Source organism: Hesperophylax consimilis, chromosome 31, assembly GCF_061612785.1.
Source record: "Hesperophylax consimilis isolate HC1 chromosome 31, BYU_Hcon_1.0, whole genome shotgun sequence".
In the NCBI taxonomy this organism is placed as follows: Eukaryota; Metazoa; Arthropoda; class Insecta; order Trichoptera; family Limnephilidae; genus Hesperophylax; species Hesperophylax consimilis.
In genome coordinates this window covers 10,195,344-10,222,054 of record NC_142866.1, presented here as the reverse complement: position 1 = coordinate 10,222,054, position 26,711 = coordinate 10,195,344, and the positions used below count along the sequence as shown (strand labels likewise).

The following is a 26,711-nucleotide window of genomic DNA, read 5'->3' as shown; positions in this document are numbered from 1 at the left end:
AAGACTCGTCAGCAGTATTGTGCAATGGAATTTGTTTACATTAATACGTAAAGCGTAAATTCAGCACTTAACGCGTAACAGCGTAATAAAATTGACTTTAAGTAGATACACTTTAATATTATCGGAATCATTTCTTTGTGGCGCGGTAGCTAGCCAAGGAGCCATGTCCATACATGTATTCATTTGATTTATTTATTCATTTATTTAACGCCCAGAGGGCTTTTACATGTAGGTGGTACAATTTTAATGACAGTTTTGAAAAATGAGAAAGAAATATTAAAAATAAAAGAACATAAATTAAAAAATACAGCGATTTGAATGGCTTACAAAGATATAACTGCCATTTAGGAATAGTCTTTAAATAAGTCTTTTACGTAATCCACAAAATTCAAAAGTTAATATTAAATATATCGACATCACCTAATAATATATATACCTACCTAGAGGAAAATCAATTTTTTCTCACGATAAATTGAGAGGCTTTATTAATAAAGCATCAATTTGAGAATGCTTTATCGATTGGTAATATTTCCTGACGATAAAATATTTTATTGTACCTAATTAAAAAAATATTCGGATTTTCACGGACACGTGTTCCGACATCATGGTAATATATTCGTAATTTACTAAAAAAATACCAATAATTTAAAGAGAATCTCTTTCAATTTGTAATAGTCATTTTTATACTTGTAGGCTGACTCCTAGAATTGTGTTCAGCTATAGTACCTACCTACATATCAAAAGTTTTCAACACCCGCCCATAGTCCCCTCTTTTAACATTTCCGTTTAAATTTAGATTCGCGATTCAATTCAAAATCTTCTTTTAACTTTTTTGTTTGTTTTATTCTTTGATTTCTTATATGAATCCAGTAACCACTACCCACGCAAAAATCTATTTAGAATGATTTACCGGTGTCTACGATTAGGGACGGACGGGCAAGAAGGATAATATGCTCTCCTCGAAGGTAGTTCCTACACAAAGCACACAAAATGCAAATTACTTACCCTGAATCGTCGATCTTCTTCACAGAAATACATATATTAACCCGCTGCACACCTGTTCAAATCACATCTTGCTTTGCGGCCAATTAATCGAAAACTGCCGGCGCATCTACTGAAATAAAATTATGTTTAACAATTATTTTTATAAAGCAATAATTACTAGCCGGAAACACTCATCCACATTGAAAAATCTCCCGATAAAAGATACATGACGCCAACGGGACTTGAACCCGTGTCCTTTAGATTTCCGGTCGACAGCTCTGACCACTGAGCTATGGCGGCTTATCTCTTATCCGCGAAATAATTCAATATATACTAGTGTTTCATTCAACAATTACTGCTTGTTACATTTTTTCACCTGAAACAACCAACTTTATTTTATATTAGAAAGGCATTGTAAGTGCAAACTCTCTCACTAGATGGCGTCGAGACAAATTGTCTACATTTTTTGTTGAAGATACTAGAACTTGTCAAATATTAATTATTATTTTTTTGGTAAACTAATGTTTAAGACAAGATTTTTTATGCATAGCACAAAGGGTAACAATTATTTTTATAAGCAATAATTATTAGCCTGAAACACTCATCCACATTGAAAAATCTCCTGATAAAAGATACATGGCGCCAACAGGACTTGAACCTGTGTCCTTTTTCATCAATTTCCAGTCGTCAGCTCTGATGAATGACGGATGAGTGTTTCAGGCTAATAATTATTGCTTATAAAAATAATTGTTACCCTTTGTGCTATGCATAAAAAATCTTGTCTTATACATTAGTTTACCAAAAAAATAATAATTAAAATTATGTTTATCCCTGCATGTCACACCTAACGGATTCGATCTTGTAATTATGCATTATGACCGCCCTTTCCGTCTTACCCATTCGTTCCCATATTGATTACTGCTGACTTTAGTTACCACGTGTTAAGTAATTGCTAGCAAGCACACGGAGAAAAATAAAAATGCTAATTTATTAAGAATCTATTCATATTATTGGGATTTCAGGCCTTGAACGAATGAATTGGCTGGTTTCCTGATAAAATTTTAGTAAATTTAAAATAATTGTCACGATGTCAAAACTTAGTGATAATATTTTCGAAATTTTAATAAAATTGTATCACATTCTTTTAAGGCCTTTATTCCTATTTTTAACCGAATTACCTAAAAATTGAAGAGATTCTTATTAAATTAGCAATACACACTTTTCTCCGTGCAGGGAGTTTTGAAGGTGATTGGAGATATTTGGAAGAGTTGAGAGGTTTTTAGTGATGATAACTAACTAACCAACACGCCGTTTCCCCGCAGGGGTAGGCAGAGAGGACGGACCACAAAACAACTTAAAATATGCAACAAGGTTATGCACAACTTAAAATATAGTATCTTCATTTCATATAAAACACTCTCACTTAAATATTTACTTTTTCTTCTATTAGAAACTGCTCTATTATCGTAACATAATTCTTCCAACAATGTCATTGTTATACTAACTTACTTATAGTCATATAACTTACTAATGATATACTATATAATCTGTAATTTTTTTATGAAATAAATTAATTACAATTAAAAAAAACTCGGTCTTGGCACACACTTCTTGCCTCTTTCACATTCATACATCGTCTCATACATACTCTTCTATTATGTTATCTCTAAACATGGTTCGACTCGAGTATCTTATTCACTTGATCGTGCCATGTCTTCCTCGGACGTCCCCGACTTCTGCTACCATTCACATTTGCATCGTATATTCTCCTTACACATTCTTTTCTTCGCTCAATCGCTCTACATGCCCAAACCATCTAAGCGTCCTTTTCTTAATCTTTCTCCACCAGATTGTTATATTATTACCACATTTAACCCAGAGAAAATTAACAACCGCTTAAATAAAAATAAAAAAGTGGTCTTATTTGATTTAAATTTTAAAATACATAATTTTTGTAAGCAAAAACAGTGGATAAGCATACCCTCACGTGTCAGTGACTCCGATATTGAAAGCATTCTTCTGTGGAATTTCATTTGACTGGCGAGGGGTCTTGTAGGGTTGGGGGGTAGGGAGAGGGCTAACAACTGGCGGCGGGCGAGCCGGAGTGTGGGGCGGGCATAATCGGATTAGAAGCCTTCAGTGATTAATATATTATTCTATATTCACAACAGCCTGCCCTTCACTCCGTGATCGCCCTCTTGTTACTAGCTTCTAAATTCAGTAGGACGACAGGTTGGGATATCAACTTCAATAGTTCACATTGTGATGACAGTACTTCCTCGATTAAAAATAAGCTGACTAGATTCTACAGTGGTGCTACGGTTTAAAACTTTCATGTATGTATATTAAAACAGTAAAAATATCGACCAAAACGTTAAAAAAACCTCACAGCAAATGAGACGTTGAGAACGCTGTGATTACAGTAGGTGTTGTACGTCAATGACAGGGTACATACATACAAGCGTTTTCAAAAAGCATAACTTGTCTAGAGTAGCCAAGATAACATGAGAAATTTGAAGTATTTTGATGAAGTTGAATTTCATTTATCGATTTAAAATTTTCCTATACCGTTTTCAAAATAGCTAAGTATCTACTAAAATAGTTCAGTCTTCTGCAAGAAATACCTTGTGGCCGTGTTTCGTTATCCAAATGTTAGCCTAATCGAGGCTTAAATTTCGAAAACAAAACTGTGTTTACGAAATTCAAACGCTGTAGTGGAATAGTGACCTAATCCCTACAAAGCAGATGACATAAGTTCTTCAAGACTCTGACAAGAATTTTATAAATTTTCTGATTGTCTCACTAGAGTATAAACCAAACTCCTGTTGGTCCGAAATCGGTGGGACTATCGTATCCCCTGTTTGGGTATGATGCCAGGCTGAAGGAAGTGGGGGCAGGTTAAAAAGTATAAGAGAGGATTTTATGATGGTTTTATGTTTATTTAAATGAACATAACAAACTTTGTTTACATCACAATTTAATAAACATTACCAACATGTTTCAAAACTATTCGTTTCTTCATCTGGATACAAAGTATACGTACTTACCTATACTTGTTATAATACAAAGTATATTTATACACGCTATTATAAAAGTATTTTGGTTAAGGCGATGCCATACGTAGTAATGCAAAATCATGTGTTTTGGTTTGAAAATTTGGTCGCCTAGAAATGTTTCAGATGCTTTAATTAAATATTGCTAGTAGAATACATCTTGGCCTTTGAAATAATCGAGTGTTTTTTAGATCTTTTTATAAGCCCAGAAAAAAATAATGTAAAGGTCTATGAAAACTGCATTAAATTTCAATATCTCCTACTTACGAACCCATTTTTGGTTATGATTTTATTGTACAAAGTGGCAAATTAAGTTATTTATAAAATGATCGAAAAAAAATTAAATATTTATGCCTGAAAATTCACAAAATAAAATAAAAGGCACTTTTTGGCCATGTTTTTTTCTTGCATAAACCAAAACAGGCGGATGGTGTTAAGCGGGAATTTAAACCTTATCGCCATCTACGTAAGGGTTGTTATTGATAGCGGCTCAATTTAAAATATTACATGACGTAGTGCATCGCCTTAAAGAAACCATTTGTATCTGACTCCACTTTTGTTTAATATTCTGCCAGAACTTTAAAAGATATTTGTGCTGACAGAAGATAATAGCATAAAATAAATTAATAAACAATACATAAGACAATACCATAATTGATAATGTGACATTTTTATTTTTGTGTTAAACCATTCTAGTAGAAGTAATATCCAAAGGCAAAATGAATGTATAACGTCAACACTGCAATTGCAGTGCTTTCTGAAGTACGTAGGCACAATTATTCATCACTGTAATTGCAGGGCTCCGACTCCTAAGGGTTAAATAATACGATATTGTTTACGTTCCAATTTTTAAAAAGCGAATGTCACCCTAGTTGTTTTAATGCTCACTTTGTTTTTTCTTCAAAATGATGATTCAAATATTGTAACAAATTACAATGCATTCTAAAGTATCTAATTGGTCACTCGTTTAACGTGTTTATGTTTCACCTTGTAATATTTCTCAGGCTTAGTCATTGTGAGGTTGGTTATTACGTGAAAAAATATGTTTTATATTCTGTGAGAAGCAATAAACAGATTAACTTATATCGTGATGAAAAAACCATTTGTTTTAAAACATGACATTTTAGTCAAATGACAATTTGACGAAACAATTACACATCCTATATACGGAGGAAAGTAACTGATATAAAATACAGTTAATTTATTAAGAATCTTATCAATTTATTCAATTTCCTGTTAAAAACGGGACTGCAGTCCTTTAACGAATGAATGGACAGAGTTACTAACAATGTATCAGTTGAAAGCGAATGTTTTATGAGGACAGCGGAACACGTGTTCATACAAATACTGATATTGTCGCGTTTCGTTATCATATTTATTAGGAAAACAATACTTGTTCTGGATATATTCTGAATGACTAATTTTAACGGGGTCATATTTCTGTGTAGGTGGCGGGTCTCTCGGGCTGCGGTGGCTGCGCGCGGCCCATCGCGGACCGCTACATCCTGCGCGTGGGCGACGCTTCGTACCATGAGCGCTGCCTGGCGTGCTGCGCATGCGGCTGCGCGCTGCACCACATCTGTTACGTGCGCCAGGGGAAGTTGTACTGCAGAATCGACTATGACAGGTAATCATACTGACTCTTCTCCAACAATTATTACAGTTCAAAAACTAATTTTGAGAATTATATTTAAATGCCAACCTACCCATCCCTCTAATGAACTCTTTGCTAAAATCAGGGTCTTAGATATACGACAGTTATTTACTAAGGTAAGCATTTGTTACATACGAAAAAATAACCTACTGTTGGCTCCACAACACCAAGCTCACACCCGCTTTTCATCAAACCTGGGTTGCGTGGTTCCTCAAACTAAAACCTCTTTCGCTCAACGGCAATTCTGGTTCATCGCGCCTAAAATATACAATGCATTGAGTACCGACTTAAAGTCAAGTAATTCTATATCCATATTTACTGCTCGTGTACATCAATGGATATTTGAAAGGGGACGACCTTTCTTCAAAGATTATATGAGTTCCTAACACAAAAAAAAAATTAAAAACTTCTTTTCCAACTTGTCTCATATCACGAAAATTAAAATTAAGTGTTGAACATAAACATGTTGTCTTATAGATAATACCTAAAACATATAAACTTGCACACAAACAATTATATGCATTAAACAATCTACATTAATTATGTTTAAATTTTAATCTTAATGTTTAATATTTTTAATTTTTATTTGTATCTTTTTAATATACATATACTTTTTCTTTATTTTTCAGTTTACTATTAATTTTAATATTCTTGTTTTTAGTTTTATTTATCATCAAATTTGTTTTTCTTTTTTTTTCTTCTCTAATTCTTTCTTATGTTTCTATAAAATAGTATTTTTTTAGTTCTTCTAAGTTATTTTTATTATTATTACTTCATTATGATTTATACTTACATACTTATGTTACTTTTATTTTACTTTTTTAGTTCTTTTATGTCATTGTTATTATTATTTCATGTATAACTACCACAACACGGGCATTAGCCTAGTATGGTAGTTAAAAAAATGTCTAAACATGTAACTTGTAAACATTTATTAAATAATAAAAAATAAAAATAAAATTATTACTAGACATCCTAGGCACAGGGCCGTATTTAGATCTTGGCAACCAACGCTGCTGCCTAGGGCGGAAAATTTAAGGGGCTTCATTTTTAAATACTTTATAGTTACAAAAAAAAAAAAAGTGTTTCTCAAAACTATCCAATTTATTTATTTAATTCATAAACATACACATAAACACACATAAATACACATAAATACACATAAATATACCATAAACAGTAATTTCATACTACTAATCTAGTAAAAATAATAATTAAAAACATTAATTAATTCATTAGATCATAACTTGACATCAGAGAGTATAAAATGAATACAAGCTCTTGAAGAATTCAAATGTAAGAGATAGAAGTTCATACACAAGTGTAGCGCCCTTCGTGGCAGCAGGACGCGTCCTAACGCTTCCTCCAACCGCTTTGTGTTTTTTTAGTATTTTCAAGGGAAATGAGGCAACATCCCTTTGAAATTATTTTTAAAATCAATCAATCAACATTTTAACTTAAATAAAAATAAACTTAATAATTATTAAAACTTTATAATATGTGATTTGAGTGCAGTGTTTTAAAGTGAATATTCGGAAATTCTCTCAAAAATATTGGACATAAGAAACGAGCGGCGATCGGTAAATGCACACCATATGTTTTCAACAATATTCTCGGAAACTGGGCAAGTTTTGACCCTGGCGAGTTTTTTTACGTCCAGGGTAATTTATTACCCGACCGTCGCTTTTTATTGCGAGCAGAATGCACCACTTCAACAATTACCAGGAACAGGATTACATGGAGATAAATGATGGACTTGCCAAACGTCACAGCGGTGCTGCCAGGGTCTCCTATCTATGTGAGGTGTCAGCGCTTTATTAGCAGCAGATACATACCTGGGCGCTGTTGTTGGACGGGGTGGACTCTCTTACTGCAGCAGCTGGTCCAGTTCCTTCACCACCTAAGATTCTTGCTGCAGAGTCTCCATCTTCTATCTTCGTAGAACGTCACAGCGGTGCTACCAAGGTCTGGTATCTGTGAGAGGATAATGTGTCAGCGCTTTATTAGCAGCAGACACACAGCGCTTAATTAGCAGCAGACACATACCTGGACGGATGACGAACCTCGTGCTGGCACTGTTGGTGGACGCGGTGGACTCTTTCGCCGCAGCAGCTGGCCCAGTTTCTTCACCACCTAGGATTCTTGCTGCAGAGTCTCCATCTTCTATCTTCGTGTCACCTGTTCCTATATTTCATTTTACTTAACTTAACTTAACTCTATTTTTGTAATATTTATATTTTCTATAATACCTGCATCAACTGTAAAGCGCCCCTGAGGTGATATCTCACAAAAGCGGCGCTATACAAATTATCCAATAATAAATAAATAAATATATGTTACATTAATAATGATTTATTAATAATATGATAACCTTCTTGTGTAGTGCAGTCAAATATATGCACAACTTCTGCACATCTATTACTAGCTTTCAAACGAGGGTTTGAAACGCTCAGTCCTGGTATAGTTATATTTTAACAGGATATTGGGACGAGTGGCTCTCGTAGGTATATGAAAATCAATAAGGTTAATTAAATAAGTGCTGTTCCTACCACCATTTACAATTTTTAACATAAATATATGATAGCTAAATGTGGCAATAAATGTGTCATTTGAACAGAGTAAGTCTCTTCTTAGCACATTTCTAGTGAAATTAAGGAGCATAATACTACACGGTACATAAGGACAATGGAAATCCGTCCAATAAGTCTGTGTATGGTCTCGACCTGTTTTAACTACGCGTTCGATTTTGTAGTAGCTGAAAATTGACCTTATGGCTTTTGTGTTTTCTCCGTCCTGCAGCGAGGGTTTCTTCAAGACCTACCTTTAAAATGAATTCAATTTCAGCATAGAATCAACAAAGTGAATGAGAAAGAGTGAACGATTCATTGCTTTCATAACCTTCGGCCAATTTTCTGTTGCTAGTCGTTAAGTTCTGTTCGACATTCTTCCTGCACGGAGAAAACTTACTGATATAAAATATTAATCATTTATTAGTTTTCTTGTTAAAAACGGGACTAGAGGCCTATAACAAAGTATTCGACAAATTTCATAACAAACTATCTGTAAAGCACGAATATGTTATGAGGAAGTCGAAACACGTGTTTTTTAAAATAATATTTTTTTCGCATCTCATTCATTATATTTATTCGGACAAAGCCACCTGCGTTGAACACATGTTCAGATATATACTGAATGACTAATATTTTATTTCGAAATGGTCATGCAGTCACATTTTTAACAGTATCTTGATTTAAAATGGCATGATGATAGTGCAAACATTTTTTTATAATTTCCTACAAGTTGTCAAAGTTTTTCTGAAAACATTGCATATTTACTTAAAAACATTATTATGCTTGCTTACGGAGAGCGATTCCTTTGTTTACGTAAATATATCATCTACCGTTTATTCTACTAGATTTAAACTTATTGGGTCATTTCCACAGCACATCACTCTAGCCTCCAACCGAACCTTTTTCAAACCCCACAGTTTTCCGCACGCTTTTTTACTCGTTAAATGTTTTTCTGCCAATAATCCACCTGCAAACGCTTTCATTTGGAGTATTTTTATATTTTCACACAGCGAGGTGTTAACGAAATACTATAATATATAAATCTTTACATATATACAAATATAAATCAGTACGTATCATTCTTAATATATGTTATATTACATTATACACAATCTGTGTTCATAAATGTTGGAGGAAATGTTTATAGTATAATTGTACATATTATTTGAGATTTTCAAGGCCAAAAGTATTATAGTGATGAGATAGTAATCAGATTACACTACCCTGATGATGGACACTGCAATGCTGTCCGAAACGTTGGCTAAAGAAGAAGGTAGCGTAACACGGCATAAGACCCCAAAAACAAATCACTTTAATTGTAGGTATGCTTATATTGTAATAATTTATGCATTATAAAAAAACATTATTCTGGATATTATATAAAATAATTTACTTTTCGTTAAGATATGAAGAAATAATAATTAATTCTGAAAGGTATTCGAGTGGATTTAATTTTTTTAAATTATATTCACTTCTCTGAGTTAACAACCCCGTCGTTTTAACCTGGATATATCGATGGTCCATTATTAAACTGCAACAAGTCCAAATCTGTTGTTTAAATTTGTCTAAATATGTATGCAAACATTTGAATAAAACGTTAGTACTTTCCGAATATATCGGAACACGTGTCGATGCACCTGCGTTTGTCCTTTTAACATAACGGTGACAAAAAGCGTAAATATTATGATTTTCATGAACATGTGTTCCGACTTTAAAACTTGTCTTTTTTACTAAAAGTTTAACATGAAACCTATCAATTTATTCGTTTTGGGCCCTCAGTCCCGATTTTAACAGGATTACGAATAATTTAAAGAGATTTTTAATAAGTTAGCAATATTTTATATCAGTAAGTTTTCTCCGTGCACATCGTATTTTTGTTATATGTTTTTGTATTTTAGGAAATTAGACCTACTTTTTTTATTTTCATACAGTTGATTGTTTGGCTTCAATCGGTCCCTATCAAATTCCAGCGATATTTCAATATCCGCCCCCCCCCCCTCCTCGTCCCTCCCTTGTACTCCTAGATCACGGGCCTCGGGCGAGCCACGTGACTCCGATATTACGATTTCAATGTTTGCTCGGAACTCGAAATCGAAATCAAAAACATATACACTGTGTATTCTGTACATAGCAATAACTAGGGGTTGTTTACTAACATCCAAAAGGCTTTCGCGGCATTCCAAGAAAGCATGGCTTTTATTATTATATTCGCAATAAACTATCTGAATTTAAAATTGTGAAGCTTTACGGCATATTATGTTGGTTTATGTTATCACAGACAAATTGTTACAAAGCAAATAAGTGATCACAATCTGGGAAATATCAATAACCTGGACCCAAAATTTGGGAATCTCTGAACTAGATGATATTACATTTATTTTTATTTTTTTACTTGTTTATTCCAGATCTCGGGAGGGTGATACAATCCCACGAGTTCCATATAATATAAACTAAAAATTGAATGTTTTTAAGATAGAAAAGAAAAAAGATCTTCATCGTTATCTAAGTGGCCCTAAACCACTTCGTCATATCAGTGAAAAAATGGAAATCAGAAGAAGCCATGTCCGGGTTGTATTTACAATTTTTCACTTACGTGAAGTTCTTAAAAATTCATTGTCTATAATATACACTTTTTTGTACCTCCTGTTTGTCTGTATTTTTTAAAGTAGTTCTTGTAACCACTATGTACATAATCATATTGATATGTTGGCAGGTTATATGCCAAGAAGTGCCTGGGATGCGGGGAGCGCGTGGCTGCCGCAGAGCTGGTGATGCGTGCGCACGATGCCGTGTTCCACGTACGCTGCTTCGTGTGCGTGGTGTGCGGTGGTCGACTGCAGCGCGGAGACCACTACGTACTGAAACAGGGCCAGCTGTTCTGCAGACCGGACTACGAGAAGGAGGTGGAGATGCTGCAGGGATACACGCAAGGTAGAGTAGTGCTGCGAAAGCAGCTCCGGAGCGGAGACAGATTGCTGCTTCGGGTGATATTCTGGAGGTTGCGACCACACCTATGTATAGCAGATGGAATCATTCAGACCACTACGTACAAACTGACGCAGGGCCAGCTGTTCTGTAGGTCGAACTACTATAAGGAAGTGGAGATGCTGCAAGGATGATCAATGTAGAGTAATGCTCCGGAGGCCGATTGCTGATACGAGTCATATTCTGTAGGTTGCGGACATACGCAAATCATGAACGCATTTTGGTAGATGGCCGAGTAGGTATGAGTAAGGACAATCGATATTAGTTCCAAACGATCCGATCAAATTTTTTTTAGTTTACAAAACCAAGTCATTTTTATCACATTACGAAAAGAGTTTAAGTTTGCGAGCAGGTTTAAATCACAAGTTTCAAGATAAAATTTTTATTTTAATTCAAGTGACGTGTTGCTTTTATATAAAAACATCACTTGGGAAAACAATAACTAGTTGAAGGTTGATTGATTGGATTTGGAAAATTTAATAAGACAAACCGTTTTTTGTCACGTATTAATTATTATGAACGGATATTGTTAAAAAATAACGTATTTTTCACAATAAAACACTTTCACCATTACTGAAAAACGTGGTATAAATAAAGGCGTTTGTTTGGTTAAAACGGTCGGCTGTCGAGGCCGGCTTTACTACACCAACGTTGAACGGGCGTGGAAGAATCTTGTTATCGGGAAGGAGTATGTAAGATTCTCTATTATGCTCTCAGTTTGTTATCTCTTCCTTTTGGTAGAAACCTAACTGCTAGTTCGCTTCGTTTCTAAACATTAAAGGCCAACCTATATACTAGAGACATCTCTTGGACAACTCTATAAACTTTATGAGATAATAGCACTAGAGACATCTAGCTCGAAATATTACATTAAGCGTTATATCCAATAGAATAGAAGATAATCACCTATGAAGCAAACTTGCTTTCGAAAGTTTAAAACAATATTGCTGTAATCCTTTCTTATCTGAAAAAGAATTATATGCGTTAATATTGCGGAAGTTCATTAGCAGGGAGGCAAAAAGCAATAACGATAACCCGAGGCAGCTTATCTTTAACAGGCCCTACCTTAAATTGCTACCGACTCGTTATTTGCAGGCAGTAGAAAGTTACCTATCTATCTACTGCCTTCTTATCACACCGATAATATTATTGATTCATATTGACAGATAAGTGATTAGAAGGTGAAAACCGTCTCATGAATGAAACAAAAAATCAGTTTGATAACATCAGTTTAATCAAACTTTGGAGTAAGTGAGGTGACAATAGAACCACCACGCATAAAAAATGCTAATAATACTCATGGAAGGCTGGTCACGATATAATAAGGCTGGTAAATGATTTGTCATTCAAAACATTACACAAAACGTTGAAATATTGGGGAGTGGCCACAATATTTTTGATTTCCAAGCCGATGGAAAACTTTGTTTTGTGTAAATGTTTAAAATAAAAACAAAACATTTTGTGTAAAGGAGATAAGCCTTTAACAATATACTCATATATATGTTACATTGGATAATATGAACTTTATTATACCTGCTTCCTAGTTGTATGACATAGTCTTAAAATTAAAATTACCCATGAGAGGTAAACAGGTACCCACCATGTAAATTGATTATGATTTACTTCGTCATTATAAAGTTTGCATTGCACATACGTTACAAATAATCCCAATAAATATAACATTCAATTACTTAACCCTTTTGATTATAATTAAAAAGGTTATTCTAAAATTTATGTGCGTGCTCAGATAACTGGAAAATAACTTGAAAAATCTTAATCGCTTTATTTTTCATAAAAATCATGTTTTCAGGACAACATACTAACAAATAAAAAAACATCTAGAAGAGTTATAAAATGCATGTTTTATTATTGGTATTGTTAGATTTCAAAAGGAAAGATTTTAACACTTTTAAGCTCACAATAAACAATCAGAAAAGTTTCAAAAAATGTACAATGCGCGACATTTGGCAAATTCCCAAAAAAGTTAATAAATAATATTATAAAAAAATATGTCATGTTAAAACATATTACCTACCAATAAATAAAAGTGTTTTCATAAAAACACTTTTTTTTCTCAACAATATGCAGTCTGGTGATATTTTGAATCCAAACAACTTCGTAGACGACTTATTTATTTATTAAAATGGTATATTGTGACAACGTGGTGAAAAACCCTTTATGTGCGAATATGTATTGCGTTTCAGAATACTTTATTTAACAGAATTATTCATTTTTTACAAAAGGCCTTACACACCTCCCTGCAATTGGAGGTAATATCGGGGCAGTGGTGGGGAGCACCTTAGATCGCTTATCCTTGATCACCGAGTGAGTAGACAAATGGCTAGTGTGTAGTGAAATCACTTTCACACTACGGCAGGGACAGGTGTGTAAAGAAGACGCCAATTTTACCTCCACCACCACTCTCCTTAAATCGCCTCCTATTACAAGGATGAGTAAGACCTTTGAGAGCTTGTTTAATTACAGGGACAATAAATGACAAAAAAATTGTTGTTATTTTTCGAATGAATATTTTTTGTAGTTGAGTGTATATATATAAATATAATCATATTTTGTCATGCAACTTATTCTGCGTTGTGACTTTTTTCGTGTGTTTCCATTAAATTATATATTTTTATTTCAGATGTTCATATTCTAACAAAAATCTTTGTTTCTAGAAAATCGTGATTCGCAGAAAAAAGTCATAGAAAGCAAAGTTTTGTTGAAAAGTCACACTACTAATTCTTTGAAATTGTTTTGAGAAAAATGATTTTATTTTATCGTAATGTTGAATTTTGTGTTCAAATTTAGTCCTTCTGCCTTGTAATCAAAATGATAAATTCTTGGTATATTTCCGTAGCTATTCGATAACGATTTTGGGCGATTCGGTTTTCATTAGAATGCAAATATCATGGCGCTAAATTAATAACAGTGGGCATAAAAGTGGTTAGTAGTACTAAAACTATAAGGATTCCATTTCAATTGAGCGTACGGTGTCCATTATTAACCACTATTATGCTGTTTTATAATAATAAAAATAATGAGTTTATTCCGGAATGTGGGGAGGCTTCCACACATCCCATCAAACCTACACAATATGTTTCTAGTTCTCCCACATATGACTGGGTGTAGTTCTCAGATTATAACTGGTTACTTTTTTAAAAATTTGAAAAAAACATTCTCATTTTACAGCGTTATTATTTATTCATCTTTAGATGGTGAATATTTGCGTATTATTGCTGGGATCCCACCTCATCTATTCCATGATATATTTCATAGAATATACGAAATAGATCAGTGAGAACAGGTTTTCTATGCGACAAAGACCTAAAATTGAAAATAGTTGAACATTCGTTCTAAAATAAAGCATAGAATAAATAAGGTGCCTACCTAGCAATATTCTAACATGCTATATGTATTATAGTTATAAGAACATAAACATGATCCAAAAATTATTTAGCGAACATTTAAAAAAATATTTTTTTCTATTTGCAATCTGTTTTGTTGCTGTGCTCAATTTCCATGCCCACAAATCTAAATCTACAAGATTGTTTGAAGAATGTTTGCGAATTACGACAGTCTTTTTAAATCAGCATTTTAGAACTGCTTGCAATTTTTCGTTAATTTGTTTTTACATATTTGAGAAGGCGTCAATGAAAAAAAAGTCACAAAATTCATATAATGAAAGGAAACAATAGATGATGTGGATTTCATCGTATTCTTGATATGGCTCCGTTTAAATTATTCATTGATGTGAAAGCCGGTCTTTGTAATTTATGATTTTGATCAATTTTTACTGAAATGAAAAGCTTAAAAGGCTTCAATGAAATTGTATAGTACATTTTTACCAATTATATTGGCATATGTTTTTTTATAAACATTTTACTTCTTGATGCGATGGATCTAAATGATCCGACAAATCTCCATCGCTGCTGATGGTTGCGAAACAGCTGTTGATTTTTTTCCTCTTCTTCCAAATGACATTTGAGATACGTAGATGATTTATGATTTTCACCGTAAACGCTATTGTGATGTTTTTCTTTTTCAACATTAAGCCCCCTGCCCATTATCAGGGTCCGTTTTCCGTCACATGTCCTATAATACAGCAAAGCTGTTCGAAACGTTAGGTTAAAAGCGAGAAAGAAATACAATACGCCTTAACATTCCAAAATCCAATTAATATCAGACCAAACAAGGTGCTGATAAATTCTCGTGAAAGTGGACGGATTTGAATATGAAATCTTATCCAAGGATCTGGAATAAACCTTTGCGATAAAGTATTATCATCTTTTAATCATAATGTGACCAAGTAATTAGAGAAAAAATGTTTTTGATTTATACAAATCAGATATTGCTTTTTCTGAATATTAGAGGTTCCCAAATTATAGTGATCCCAAGGTCAAAGCAATAAATGCTGTTGATTCTTATCGTTCGAAAACACAGATTCCAAAGAAAGTTTTGTCACGAAATCTTTTGGAATTTTATGAAACCTTTAAATAGCATCAAACTTAGATCTCATACAAAAATGCCCTGAATATGGTGTGTTCACAAACTATGCATACCGTTAATAATGTACAGAAGATTTAAAGTTAATTTTCTAATTCTGATTAAAATACTAATGATTGTAATTTTAATATTTACTTTAAAAAATGATTGATTTTGAAAACGACAGCACATTCCAAAATCATTTCAACTGGATACAAAGTCGTGATGAACAAAAACGAACACGTGGCATATTCATCTAAAATGGATCACTTTAAATCGGTGTAGAAAATTGATTCTTCTTATTATTAAAATTATTCTTCTTATTGCTGTATTTTTTTAAATAATTAGTGAAGAAACCTTATAATATGTAAAAATGTTAATTATTTACATTGTGCACAAAGTATGCCCTTCGCTCACCAAATTATGTGCATAAAATCACCCCCTAGAGTACTTTTAACTCTTGATCGCCCCATAAGTATTTAATAAACCGTTCTCTCCATACCTTCAATAATATGTGCCTCTACTCAACATCGAAATTGACTGCCCACATTTAAAATTTTTGAATTTACTGCCCACATTTAAAAGGAGCATGTCAATAATAAAACCGTTCAATGCGCAAACACACTAGCACATACCTTTTGAATGCACTACACATAAGACATCAAAAAGAAACATATAGCAGATACTCATCATAATTTTTTTGAATATTTGTCATTGAATATTCATCACTGTAACCAATATAGTGTACTGTTTCGGTTATATCCTTGATATGTCAGGGAGAAGTAATTGATTCCAGTCCAGCTCCGATTGATAATACATACATATTTATCAATGAACACTTTTTATAACGTAATTAACTTCACGAACGACACACACCTGACCTGTCAAACACTATCCCAGAAAAAGTTTATTAAAATTGTGCACACAATTCGCGCTCTCATTCATTCATCAACTATCTCACTCATTTAAACCATAGTTTCAACAATATTAAAAATAAATCTACTTAAATCGCCCACTGAAGCAGTGGTGGGCGATATTGCCTACGTTGGGGATCATTATGTGGATGAGGAAGTTTGTAATTTCCAGGAGACTTCCCTTGCGATGAGTACGTTGCGGCCCGCAGCGGGGACGGGCGGCGCGGGCCCAAGCGACCTCGCACCATCCTCACCACGCAGCAGCGTCGCGCCTTCAAGGCGTCCTTTGAGTTGTCACCCAAGCCCTGTCGCAAGATCCGCGAGGGACTCGCCAAGGACACGGGCCTTAGCGTTAGGATTGTACAGGTACACAACACAGAACAGTGACTAAACAGAGCATTGAATAAAATTAAACAATTCTGAAAAAAATATATGAATAACCTAAACATATCAAACCTTACCTAACTCAACTAAACCCAAACTAATCCAACCTAACCCAACCTAACCCAACCTAACCCAACCTAACCCAACCTCACTCAACCTAACGCAACCTAACCCAATCTAACCCAACCAAACTGAGAAATTTATCCCCTTGTGACATTCGCCGTTTATGGGGATAAAGGAGAGGTTATATGCAGTATGTCTAAGTCTTTTTGTATTTTATTGCCAACCAGGTGTGGTTTCAAAATCAACGAGCAAAGATGAAGAAAATTCAGAAGAAAGCAAGAGATAATAAAACTGGTTCCGGGGGATCCAAAGATAGCTGTGATAACAGCGATGGCGGAGAGAAGTCCAAAATAAAAATCAAAGAAGAAGACCAGAGTAAGTAAACATCTGACCTCCTACATGCATTATATTCTAGTTTTTTTTGACGGCACCACGTTTATACAAAGATGTTAGTATGTAATACTTATACATATATTAACGCATGGTAATTCAGCTAATTTTAAATATAAAACGAAATAAATATGCAACATCTTCACACAATGTAAAACAATGACAGACGACAGATGTCAAACAATTGATATCTATGGGAGCTCCTCTATCTTTAAAAGTGATAAAACAAAAGCAAGGTTAAATAGTAATATATAAGTAACTACATAGATATATATGCAAATAGTCTCACTTATTTTAAAAAGCAAATTAGCAATAGATTGTGAATGTTTGTTGTTTTTTTTTATTTACTCTATTTGTTTTCTGTTTTATTTTTGTTTCTCTTGTTTTTTTGGATCATATATTTATCTGTATGTTTTGTTTCTGATATCTCCTTTTTTTGCCTTTGCTCACGTTTTGCTGTTTATATATTTTTTGTTAATACATAGTGTATAATGACACTTAATCTGTGCATGATGTGAACATTTTTAAGTGGACTGTTGACATATACGTTTTTTTTTTGCAGCGCTTATCTAATGATTTTTTTTCATGTTAATAGTCTGTAAATGTTCCTAAACAATAAATAAAAAAAAATATGTCAGGTTTATGGGTTAGTTTTTTATCATCGCTTTTAAAAACTTTTCACTTTTTAAGGGTGTGCTGATTTGTCATTGTGTTGAGTTATTATGGTACCTTTTTTTCTTTATGTTTCTCCTAGCTTCGTCTCGCCCTTCTTATCGACCCTTCTACTATTAGAATTTCTACTGACTTGTACTTTGGCTGTGAGGGTCAGAAGTCGAGTAGAGTTCCCATCTAGCGAAGCAATGCGAAGTTGCAAAATTATTCCTTTGTGGTTTGAAAATTTGATAACCTAGAAACATATAGATGTTTTAATTAAATACCGAAAATAGAACACATCTTGACTTCAATCGACCAAGTTTTTAATGAGCCTAGAAAAAAACAAAGAAACAGAACTATTAAAATGCATAGAAGCGTAAAATCTCTATCTTACAAACTCTGTGTCGCACATGTTTTTTTATTGGTTTATTAACGCCATTTTGGGCTTTTACATAACAATTATAAATTAAATATAAAACTTAATTTATTTAAAAAAGCCAAAGATAAAATACAACACTCGTTATTGTTAAATTATTATCACACTAACATTAAAGAACCCTTGAAATTTATATAGATACGAGTAATAAAAAAATAAAATCTATTAAAAAATATTGTGAATCCCAAAGCATACACATAAATTATTATTACTCGTTATTTACATTTTGGAGGCTTGTGATTATAGCTAATTTAAATGGGTTTTTTCTGAATGATTCTGTGATTCTCCAATCCGCAGAATCCGAGGTTGCGTGATTACTCGCGGTGTGCAATAATGAGAATTCGGATATTTCCAATTTTGTTTTTATTTTAACAAAACTTACGTTACAATAATTTTATGAACAAAACAGATCGCGTACGCTAGAGGAGATTTAGGGCTAAACCGACGGCTAGACCGCTGGAGACAGAATGAATTATTTGCGGCGCGAGGTATCGCTCGCAGGTTTACAATTATACCAGCCTCGCAAGAATGTGGGTAAAATAAATGTTGTCATTATTTTCGCGAGATGTAAACTCCCTATAATTTAACTAAAAAGTGCTGAACTAGTTTGACTTTGAATGCGTTCAAATTTCAATCGAAAATATCAGCGATATGCATTAGTTCATTGCCTAGTCTATGTATTCTCTACACAACAGAATTGAACACGATGTTACTGTTATGATATAATATATTCCATGACAGCAAATTTATAGCGTCAAGGTAGTTAGATAATTATTCATATTTTTCGCCAACAGATAATTTTGATATATTGCATTTTCGTCGTAAATATTCGTTGATATCATTTATTGGAAAACCAAATTATAAATGAAGTGTAAAAAAATTAATTTGAATTGTTTCAATGTGTAAGCAATGAGAGTTAAAACGACGACACCAACTGCATGCATTCTATTCTTCCTGGCTTAAAAATAATTTGATGGTTTTTAGGTTATTATTAGATATTAAGATCTTCTGCGATTCTGAGAATAAATTCAATCATAAGCAATACTTTACTGGTAATATAATAGTTGTAATATGATTCAAGAAGCGGAATTTGAAATTTAATTTCGGCAAATTATTTTTTTATTAAATATTAATTGTTTAATATTAAAACCTGATTTCGTAAAATATTAATTCTTAATCAAAATTTGATTTAATCAGGCGTACTCAACCTTATTGAAATCTTACGCGATTTCGTTCAATTTTATTAAATGTTTACAAACTCGCCATAAAGATCATTGAAACGTTTAGTTAGAAAATAAAAAAAATATATTAATTGAAATTCTTTATAAGTAACTAAATACCTTATTTTTGAATGGCTAATATGATGTTCAAACTTGGTGATCAGGTTTATTATACGAAATGATCAGTTTAATAAAGTATATCTATAATTTAGCTTTTCGAGTAATTTTAGAATCAATAGGTAACAGAATTCACAGCAATGTTCTATGGTTAAATTATTGCCACCATCTATTAAAAAGAGAAATCACCTAGGTATATAAAAATATGTTTAGATTTTACGACGTTGATCAGAGATTTTGTGTCAAACATCACAGATTGGCCGGGCGTAACTAGGAGTAAAATTTCCTTCGTTCCCCTCATTTCAACGCCTAATTTATGAACAACTCGGTGCGTACCTTAAACGCAATAAGGTGGGTGGAATTGGGGTGGTGGGGGCTCCTGGGAAGGGGAGCGAGCTTAGGGGCGCGTTGCCACAGCAACCTCAAGTAGGACCTTTATTATTTTCCCTACCTTTTCCCTGCGCCATATGCCCCGTCTTCAATGAACACGCGTTCAACCGAATAGTGGAGATATTGCAATTTCCAGACTTTGGTCTCAACTTTATTTAGCTTAATACCTGGGTATTGAAGTGTTGTTGTGCTTCCACTGTTATTGTTCACAAATAAAAAGGCAGCTCAATCAAAAGCGAGCAAACATTCTCTAGTAAAATTTATCTATCCAATTACATTACGAAAATGTGTAGTGAAAATGCGTTTCAAGCTGAAAATGTGTCAGCATCCGCAAGAGCCAAGAGAAGGTAGGCAGGGAATAGACCTCTGAAAGATAAACATATCGACAACAGTAGACCCAAATACATGAACTACATGAACAACTATTTTAATCAAAATCGGTGTTTAGTTTGAACCTTTCTTTTAGATAGGTAGGTCTAGGTAAGCTCGATGCTCAGCGGAAAGCTTGCACCAACTCCCAAACTCCCAAAACGACTAATATTTTGTTGATGCGTAACTTTGAAATGTGTGATTTTAAAGCACACATTTATTTATTTAAGTAGACACATTAAAAGAAATCCGGTTGATTGAAAGATAATGAAGTTTTCACCACGATTTTGAACATCAGCATGATCTTCAAAGGAGAATCCTCTGAGATTATAGACTGGAAAAGATTTAATGGTGCGTAACTTTAAGATTATGGCAAATCAGTCAAAACAAACTCTTCAACGGTTCCATGCTAACTCAACACAGTGAAAATTCAACACACCTTTAAAAAGTGATATGGTTAATTATATATTTGAAAAGATAAAAAAAAAATTAAACCTAACCTAACCAACTTTACCCAGTTAATAATTTTTTTGTTTCATCACTTTTCGTGACTTTATATAACTTTTTAAAGAAGAGATGAATTATCATTTTGATAATTTATGCAGTCACCGGAGATAATATAAGTTAAATTAAAGGTTCACACGCCCTGTCTATATAATACTTGTAACATGGTTTAAGGTCATCAACAAACAATATAGAAAAATATTATTAATTAATGTTATTATGTATGAATCGACAGGTCCGCATGCGCTGTCCGCTTTCCTGAATGACTCGTGCAGTGACACGGAGGCTGCCGACCCCGATCGCCACTTCTTGCCCATCAAGGAGGAGATCGCTCCCGACGAGAGTTTCTACCGTGACTCCAGCTCACATGGACCGATAGCAGATTTCTCTGGTAACTAAATTACATAACATACATATTGTTATTTTATTTTATAAATTTACACAACAGATATAGGGTTAAAATAAATACCAACCATTCATGATAATTTATTCATGATTAATAATGAAAATTTAATTTGTGTTAATAAAATTATTGATCTAGGCATTATGTTCGACAATAAACTCACCTTTGTATGTCATATTAATAATATTATCAACAAGGCCCTAAAGACTCTTGGCTTTTTTTTGAGAGCTGCAAAAGATTTCAATAATTTAGGAACATTTATTATGTAATATAAAACCCTTGTCAGATGCCAACTTGAGTATAACTCTACGTTATGGTCTCCAATTTTCAATATTCATTCAGATAACATTGAAAAGATTCAACGGAAGTTTCTAAGGTTTATAAATTATAAATTGCATATTCCTATACAAAACATAAATTACAATTACCTCTTGGATAAAATGTCTCTATTGAAACTTTCAGAAAGAAGAATTACTTCAATGTATCAATATCCATGTTCCCAAAAATCATGCCGACATTTCTTACCTTTTTACTTTAATAACACCAGGACACTAGCTTACCAAAATTCTCTGATTCCGAGACTTCACAATCTCGGAAACAAATATTCTGATCTGGGTGATATATTTCATTTGAAAACTAATCAGTATAAATGTTGTATATTCTATCACTTTTATTCTTCTAGACACAAATAGATCTATGTACCCTTATAATTTCTCCGCTTCTACTATTTTGTTTTGTTGAATCTTTTAAACTCAATTATATGCGTGAGGATTCATTTATGCCATTATTTTTACATTCTTCTTTATTGTATTAATTTTTAAGTGTTTACTCTGATACAAAATGCTTGTATTTTTTTTAAGAAAAGACCACTAGGGCGTGTAATAAATAAATAAATAAATTATTATTATTGAGGATTGAACCATCACATACCTAGGAGCCGAAGTCGACAATTGTACCAACGTCGCCAAATGCCGATCTGGTAGAACCAACATTTATTTGGCATTTTAACTGATGTAATGTAGCAATTTCAGAGAATGCGTATATGTACGTAAATGCGTATAGAATGCATTGTCATCGACAAAGAGTCTATCTCTCAAGTTTCAGCTCTATGTCGGGAAGTGGGTTAATTTCCTCATAACTCATTATCGACAACACAAGATAAATTCAAGTTTAAATGCAACACATCACATTAATATTTACTGAAAAAGTTCTGCCGATATCATAAATAGCTCAGCCCATTTTATTTTTATATTCGATTAATAGTGAAATAACTTTGCAATGAAATGTAAATGAACAAACGTATCGCTTTAAAAGGCGGGCTATGCAGAATATTTATCGGAAAATTGAACGATCGGTTGAGTGAATGCTCACGCTTCAGTACAACTGCAGTTCGTTTGAAAATGCGAAGGTAAAATATGAAAGATAATATTATCTAACCCTTTGTTGACCTTAAGCATTCCACGTGTTTTGTTCGTTTGGTTGTAATATTTTATCCACAACCTAAAACCTTAAATTTTTGCACTTTGCAATTTATTTATTCATTTTCGGAAAATCGACAGTTTACATTTAATCAGTTTGAACATGAGTATTAAATAGTAAAATAAAACCAATTATGGATTTTCTCATTATGACTTTACCTCTAATGAGACAGCATAATATGGAAAAAGTTATTAAATTTGTGAGAAAGGAATATGAATTAAAAAATTTATACTAAACAAAAGATTATATACCTTTATAGCCATGGAGAGAGGTGGTAGATATAAATCAAATCATAATAGAGATATAAATAATAGAGACATTAACATTATTCACAAACCATCATTCTTTTATGGACCTCTTGTATATGATAAGTTCGCAAATGAAAATATCAACCTTGGATAATACGCTATTGTAAGCGTAGTCTGTTCAGTGTATTTGCTGTCATATCTTTTTGTTCACATCTTTGGGTTGGTGATGCGCTTCCTCCTTACTTAACAAACGTTTAGGATAGCTTTACAATCTTCGTCATCGGGGCAGTTGTGGTTGGTTTTCATGGTTTTCACTTTGTCGGTAAAAACTTTGGAATAAAGAAGAAGATAATAAAAGCCGGGCTTGTTTTGTGATCCAAATATTTTTCCAATCGAGGTTAAAATTTCCAAGCCAAAACTATTTTTACGAAATTCAAATAAGACAGATCTCCGATGTCCTGCGGGTGTAAATGAGACAGAGCACTGGTTTATTGGGCTAAATAGAACATTTGTTTCCATTTAAAGTTGCATGGAAGAAACTTCTAGTTTTTTTCTTTGTTATATGGTAAAAATTAAGCTCAAGTGGTAAAAAATAATTTGAAGAAATTTAATATTTTGTTTTGAATGAAATACTACCGATCAAAGATAGACTCTTGACTCGGATAGAATCGGCAAACACAGGTAATCGATTTTGTATTTTCGGATATCAGACACAACTTTGTCAGCCAATCGTAAAATTTCCATCGAATAAAAGTTTCATGTTTTCCCAATAACAGTTAAGCTTTCAGACCATTCCACTGTTTCCCGAAAGTTAAACATCGAGGGAATAACTGCCATAAAATATTGTAGTATGCAATAAACCCACCGTAGGCCATTAGAGTTATCTTTTTGTTACATTTTGAAGACAGAAAATGAAGCGGATGGAGGATGATTTCTTTTGAAGATAACTATTATCCAATAAAGCAGCATTCCTTTATATGCAATTTTACGAAACATTTTATAATGTTTGGTATGTTTTTAATAAATGAAATATTTTTGGTTTGGAAAGAAATTATCAATAGGTACGTATTTTTTTAAGTTTTAACTATATATCTACTCTTCTTATATAGTTATCTTACTTAACACCATAATAATTTTTAACGTAATAACATAATCAATGCGCAACAATACTTCTCCTTGTGAAACACTTTAATATTTAAATTATTTATGATACGCATCATTCTTACTTTAAGATTAATTAGCTATAATTAATTTACTGAATGAATTGAAATGCGACACAAGCGTTCGTCTAATCTTTTAAATGGAAAACAATGTAAAACAATTTCGAATCAAACCAAAATGCTTGCATGATAACATTGTCATTGTATGACATGTATAAGGTTGTTGCTTGCATGATATTATGTCAACATAATATAATAACATTCTCTTTGACGTAGATATCCTCAATTGTAACGAATTGGCCCGTTATGTATTAGTTGAAGAAATCAATAATTGGTTTCTCAGAAGGAAATTGCACATTTATAAACCATGTTATAAACTGTTGATTCCATAAACAAAATAGTAACCTTGAACAATATGCACATTTTTCGCCAAACATATCAAACCGTTTAACAATTTGTGATGACATTATTTATTTTCTAAAAAAATCGAATAACTTAGTGTATTAAAATTGATGTTTTTTTAATAAAAAAGTAAAACGTATGTGAAGTAATAGGAGATGTGTATATTTCATGGAGCGTTATCTTGTGGTTGGAAATCAATTGTGGTTTAAAATCTCATATTATGTAAAACTTATAATATAAACTGAATAATATGATATGATGCATATATCAACAACCATATTAAGACACAGTCGCAACTGGGACTTGACCCCAGATCGTCTAGTCTTATACGAACGGTATCAATTGAGATGTTGAGACCTAATCAAAATCAGTATTTTTTATCGATCTCAATTTATCTCATTCATTACTTCTTGAGGACCGCATCACGACAAAATAATCAACGTTCAGTTTTAACCACTTTTATTGTTTAAAAATAACCGACATGTTTCATAAGCACTGCTCACATCTTATTTTTGCGTAAAATATTTTAAATATAATTACTTACAGATAATCTTCTCGCAAAATATTTATTTTGCATTTTTGCAACTTATTCAGGCGATAGCCTTTTTCATATTTTGAAAGGTGATTTTTGTGTTTAATCAAGACCCAATTTTTTCGCAGATTGAATTTATTTTTAATGTTAACGTAATTAAAAAAAAATTATATTTTTGGTATACAGTGCACGATTTGAAAATCGGCTAACAATTTTTTTTATTAGTACCAACTCGAATCAAAATTTTTATAATCTTTACACAACAGAAACTTTACGTAACAGAAAGTATGTGAATTATTTTTTTATTGGTAAGGATGTAAATATGTAAAAGGCCTAATGGCGTAAAATTATAAATATATGCGATGTTGTTCAGGTATGGGAGACAAGATGGAGGGTGGCTTCCTACACTTCCCGTACGGGCCGCAGCACCTTCAGTTGTTGGGCGCACCACCCCCGTTGAACCCCATCGACCGCCTCTATTCCATGCAGAACTCCTACTTCTGTACGGAGGAGGCCGCCATGATAGACCAATAGAACCACATATACCTAAAACAACCACGCAAACACGCACTACAATTTACATTACATATTATAAAAAAATAAGTTGTTTATTTGCGTATTTTACATTATGTTGTTGCAATGTACAGTACACAATATACATAAAAAAAAATACAAGCTGTTAGGGAGTAAAGTGTAGTAACTTCAAGAGGTAATTCTATGTGCATTATTATACAAGACGGCATCGATGGCCATTGATCGTAAAGGCCCTTGACTAGCAATCAGACAAGTCCTGGCATGCGCAAATATATTTTATTTAATTTACTGAGAGCGGTACACAGCGATCTGTATTAAGTATGTATATTGTATTGTAAGATGGTAGCCGTGTTTCATAGTTCCTTTTTATCCCGCCAGATCGCAAGAGCGTTGCGAGTGTTGTCAGCTGTTACCGATCACACAACTACTAGTTCATCTATGTTGTTTTAAAATTAATCAATAAAAAATAATGCAAAAAGTATTTGCTGAACGTTTCATAAGGGAAGGTGCTCTCAGTATAGCTCCGGTGAAAGCCAACCAGTTATTTTTACCAGACTCTGCGGCATTCACATTAAACATGAGAAATTGACAATAAACACACAAAAAATAAAGATCTTTCTTGTGAACTCCAGTTGCCACATTAGTTGCAAGTTGTACGTTAGTTGGTAAGATTTAGTATGGGATTTATTTTTTCTTACTTGTACCATAGTGTAGAATAGCTTTCGAAGTTACCACACTTTATCCCAGAACAAATAACACCTTATATTATCAAAAACTATATAAC

The 26,711-nt window shown here is 33.1% G+C and overlaps 1 protein-coding gene across 1 annotated transcript; it reads left to right on the top strand.

Moving 5' to 3' along the window:
- The first annotated feature begins 4,756 nt into the window (after window positions 1-4,756).
- LOC149409437 (LIM homeobox transcription factor 1-beta) lies at window positions 4,757-25,927 on the top strand. Its single transcript, XM_089649796.1, has 7 exons — window positions 4,757-4,762; window positions 5,486-5,664; window positions 10,975-11,192; window positions 16,818-17,008; window positions 17,317-17,464; window positions 21,405-21,560; window positions 25,767-25,927. The coding sequence occupies exons 1-7, from the start codon at window positions 4,757-4,759 to the stop codon at window positions 25,925-25,927; spliced, it is 1,059 nt and encodes a 352-aa protein (XP_089505922.1).
- The last annotated feature ends 784 nt before the right edge of the window (window positions 25,928-26,711 follow it).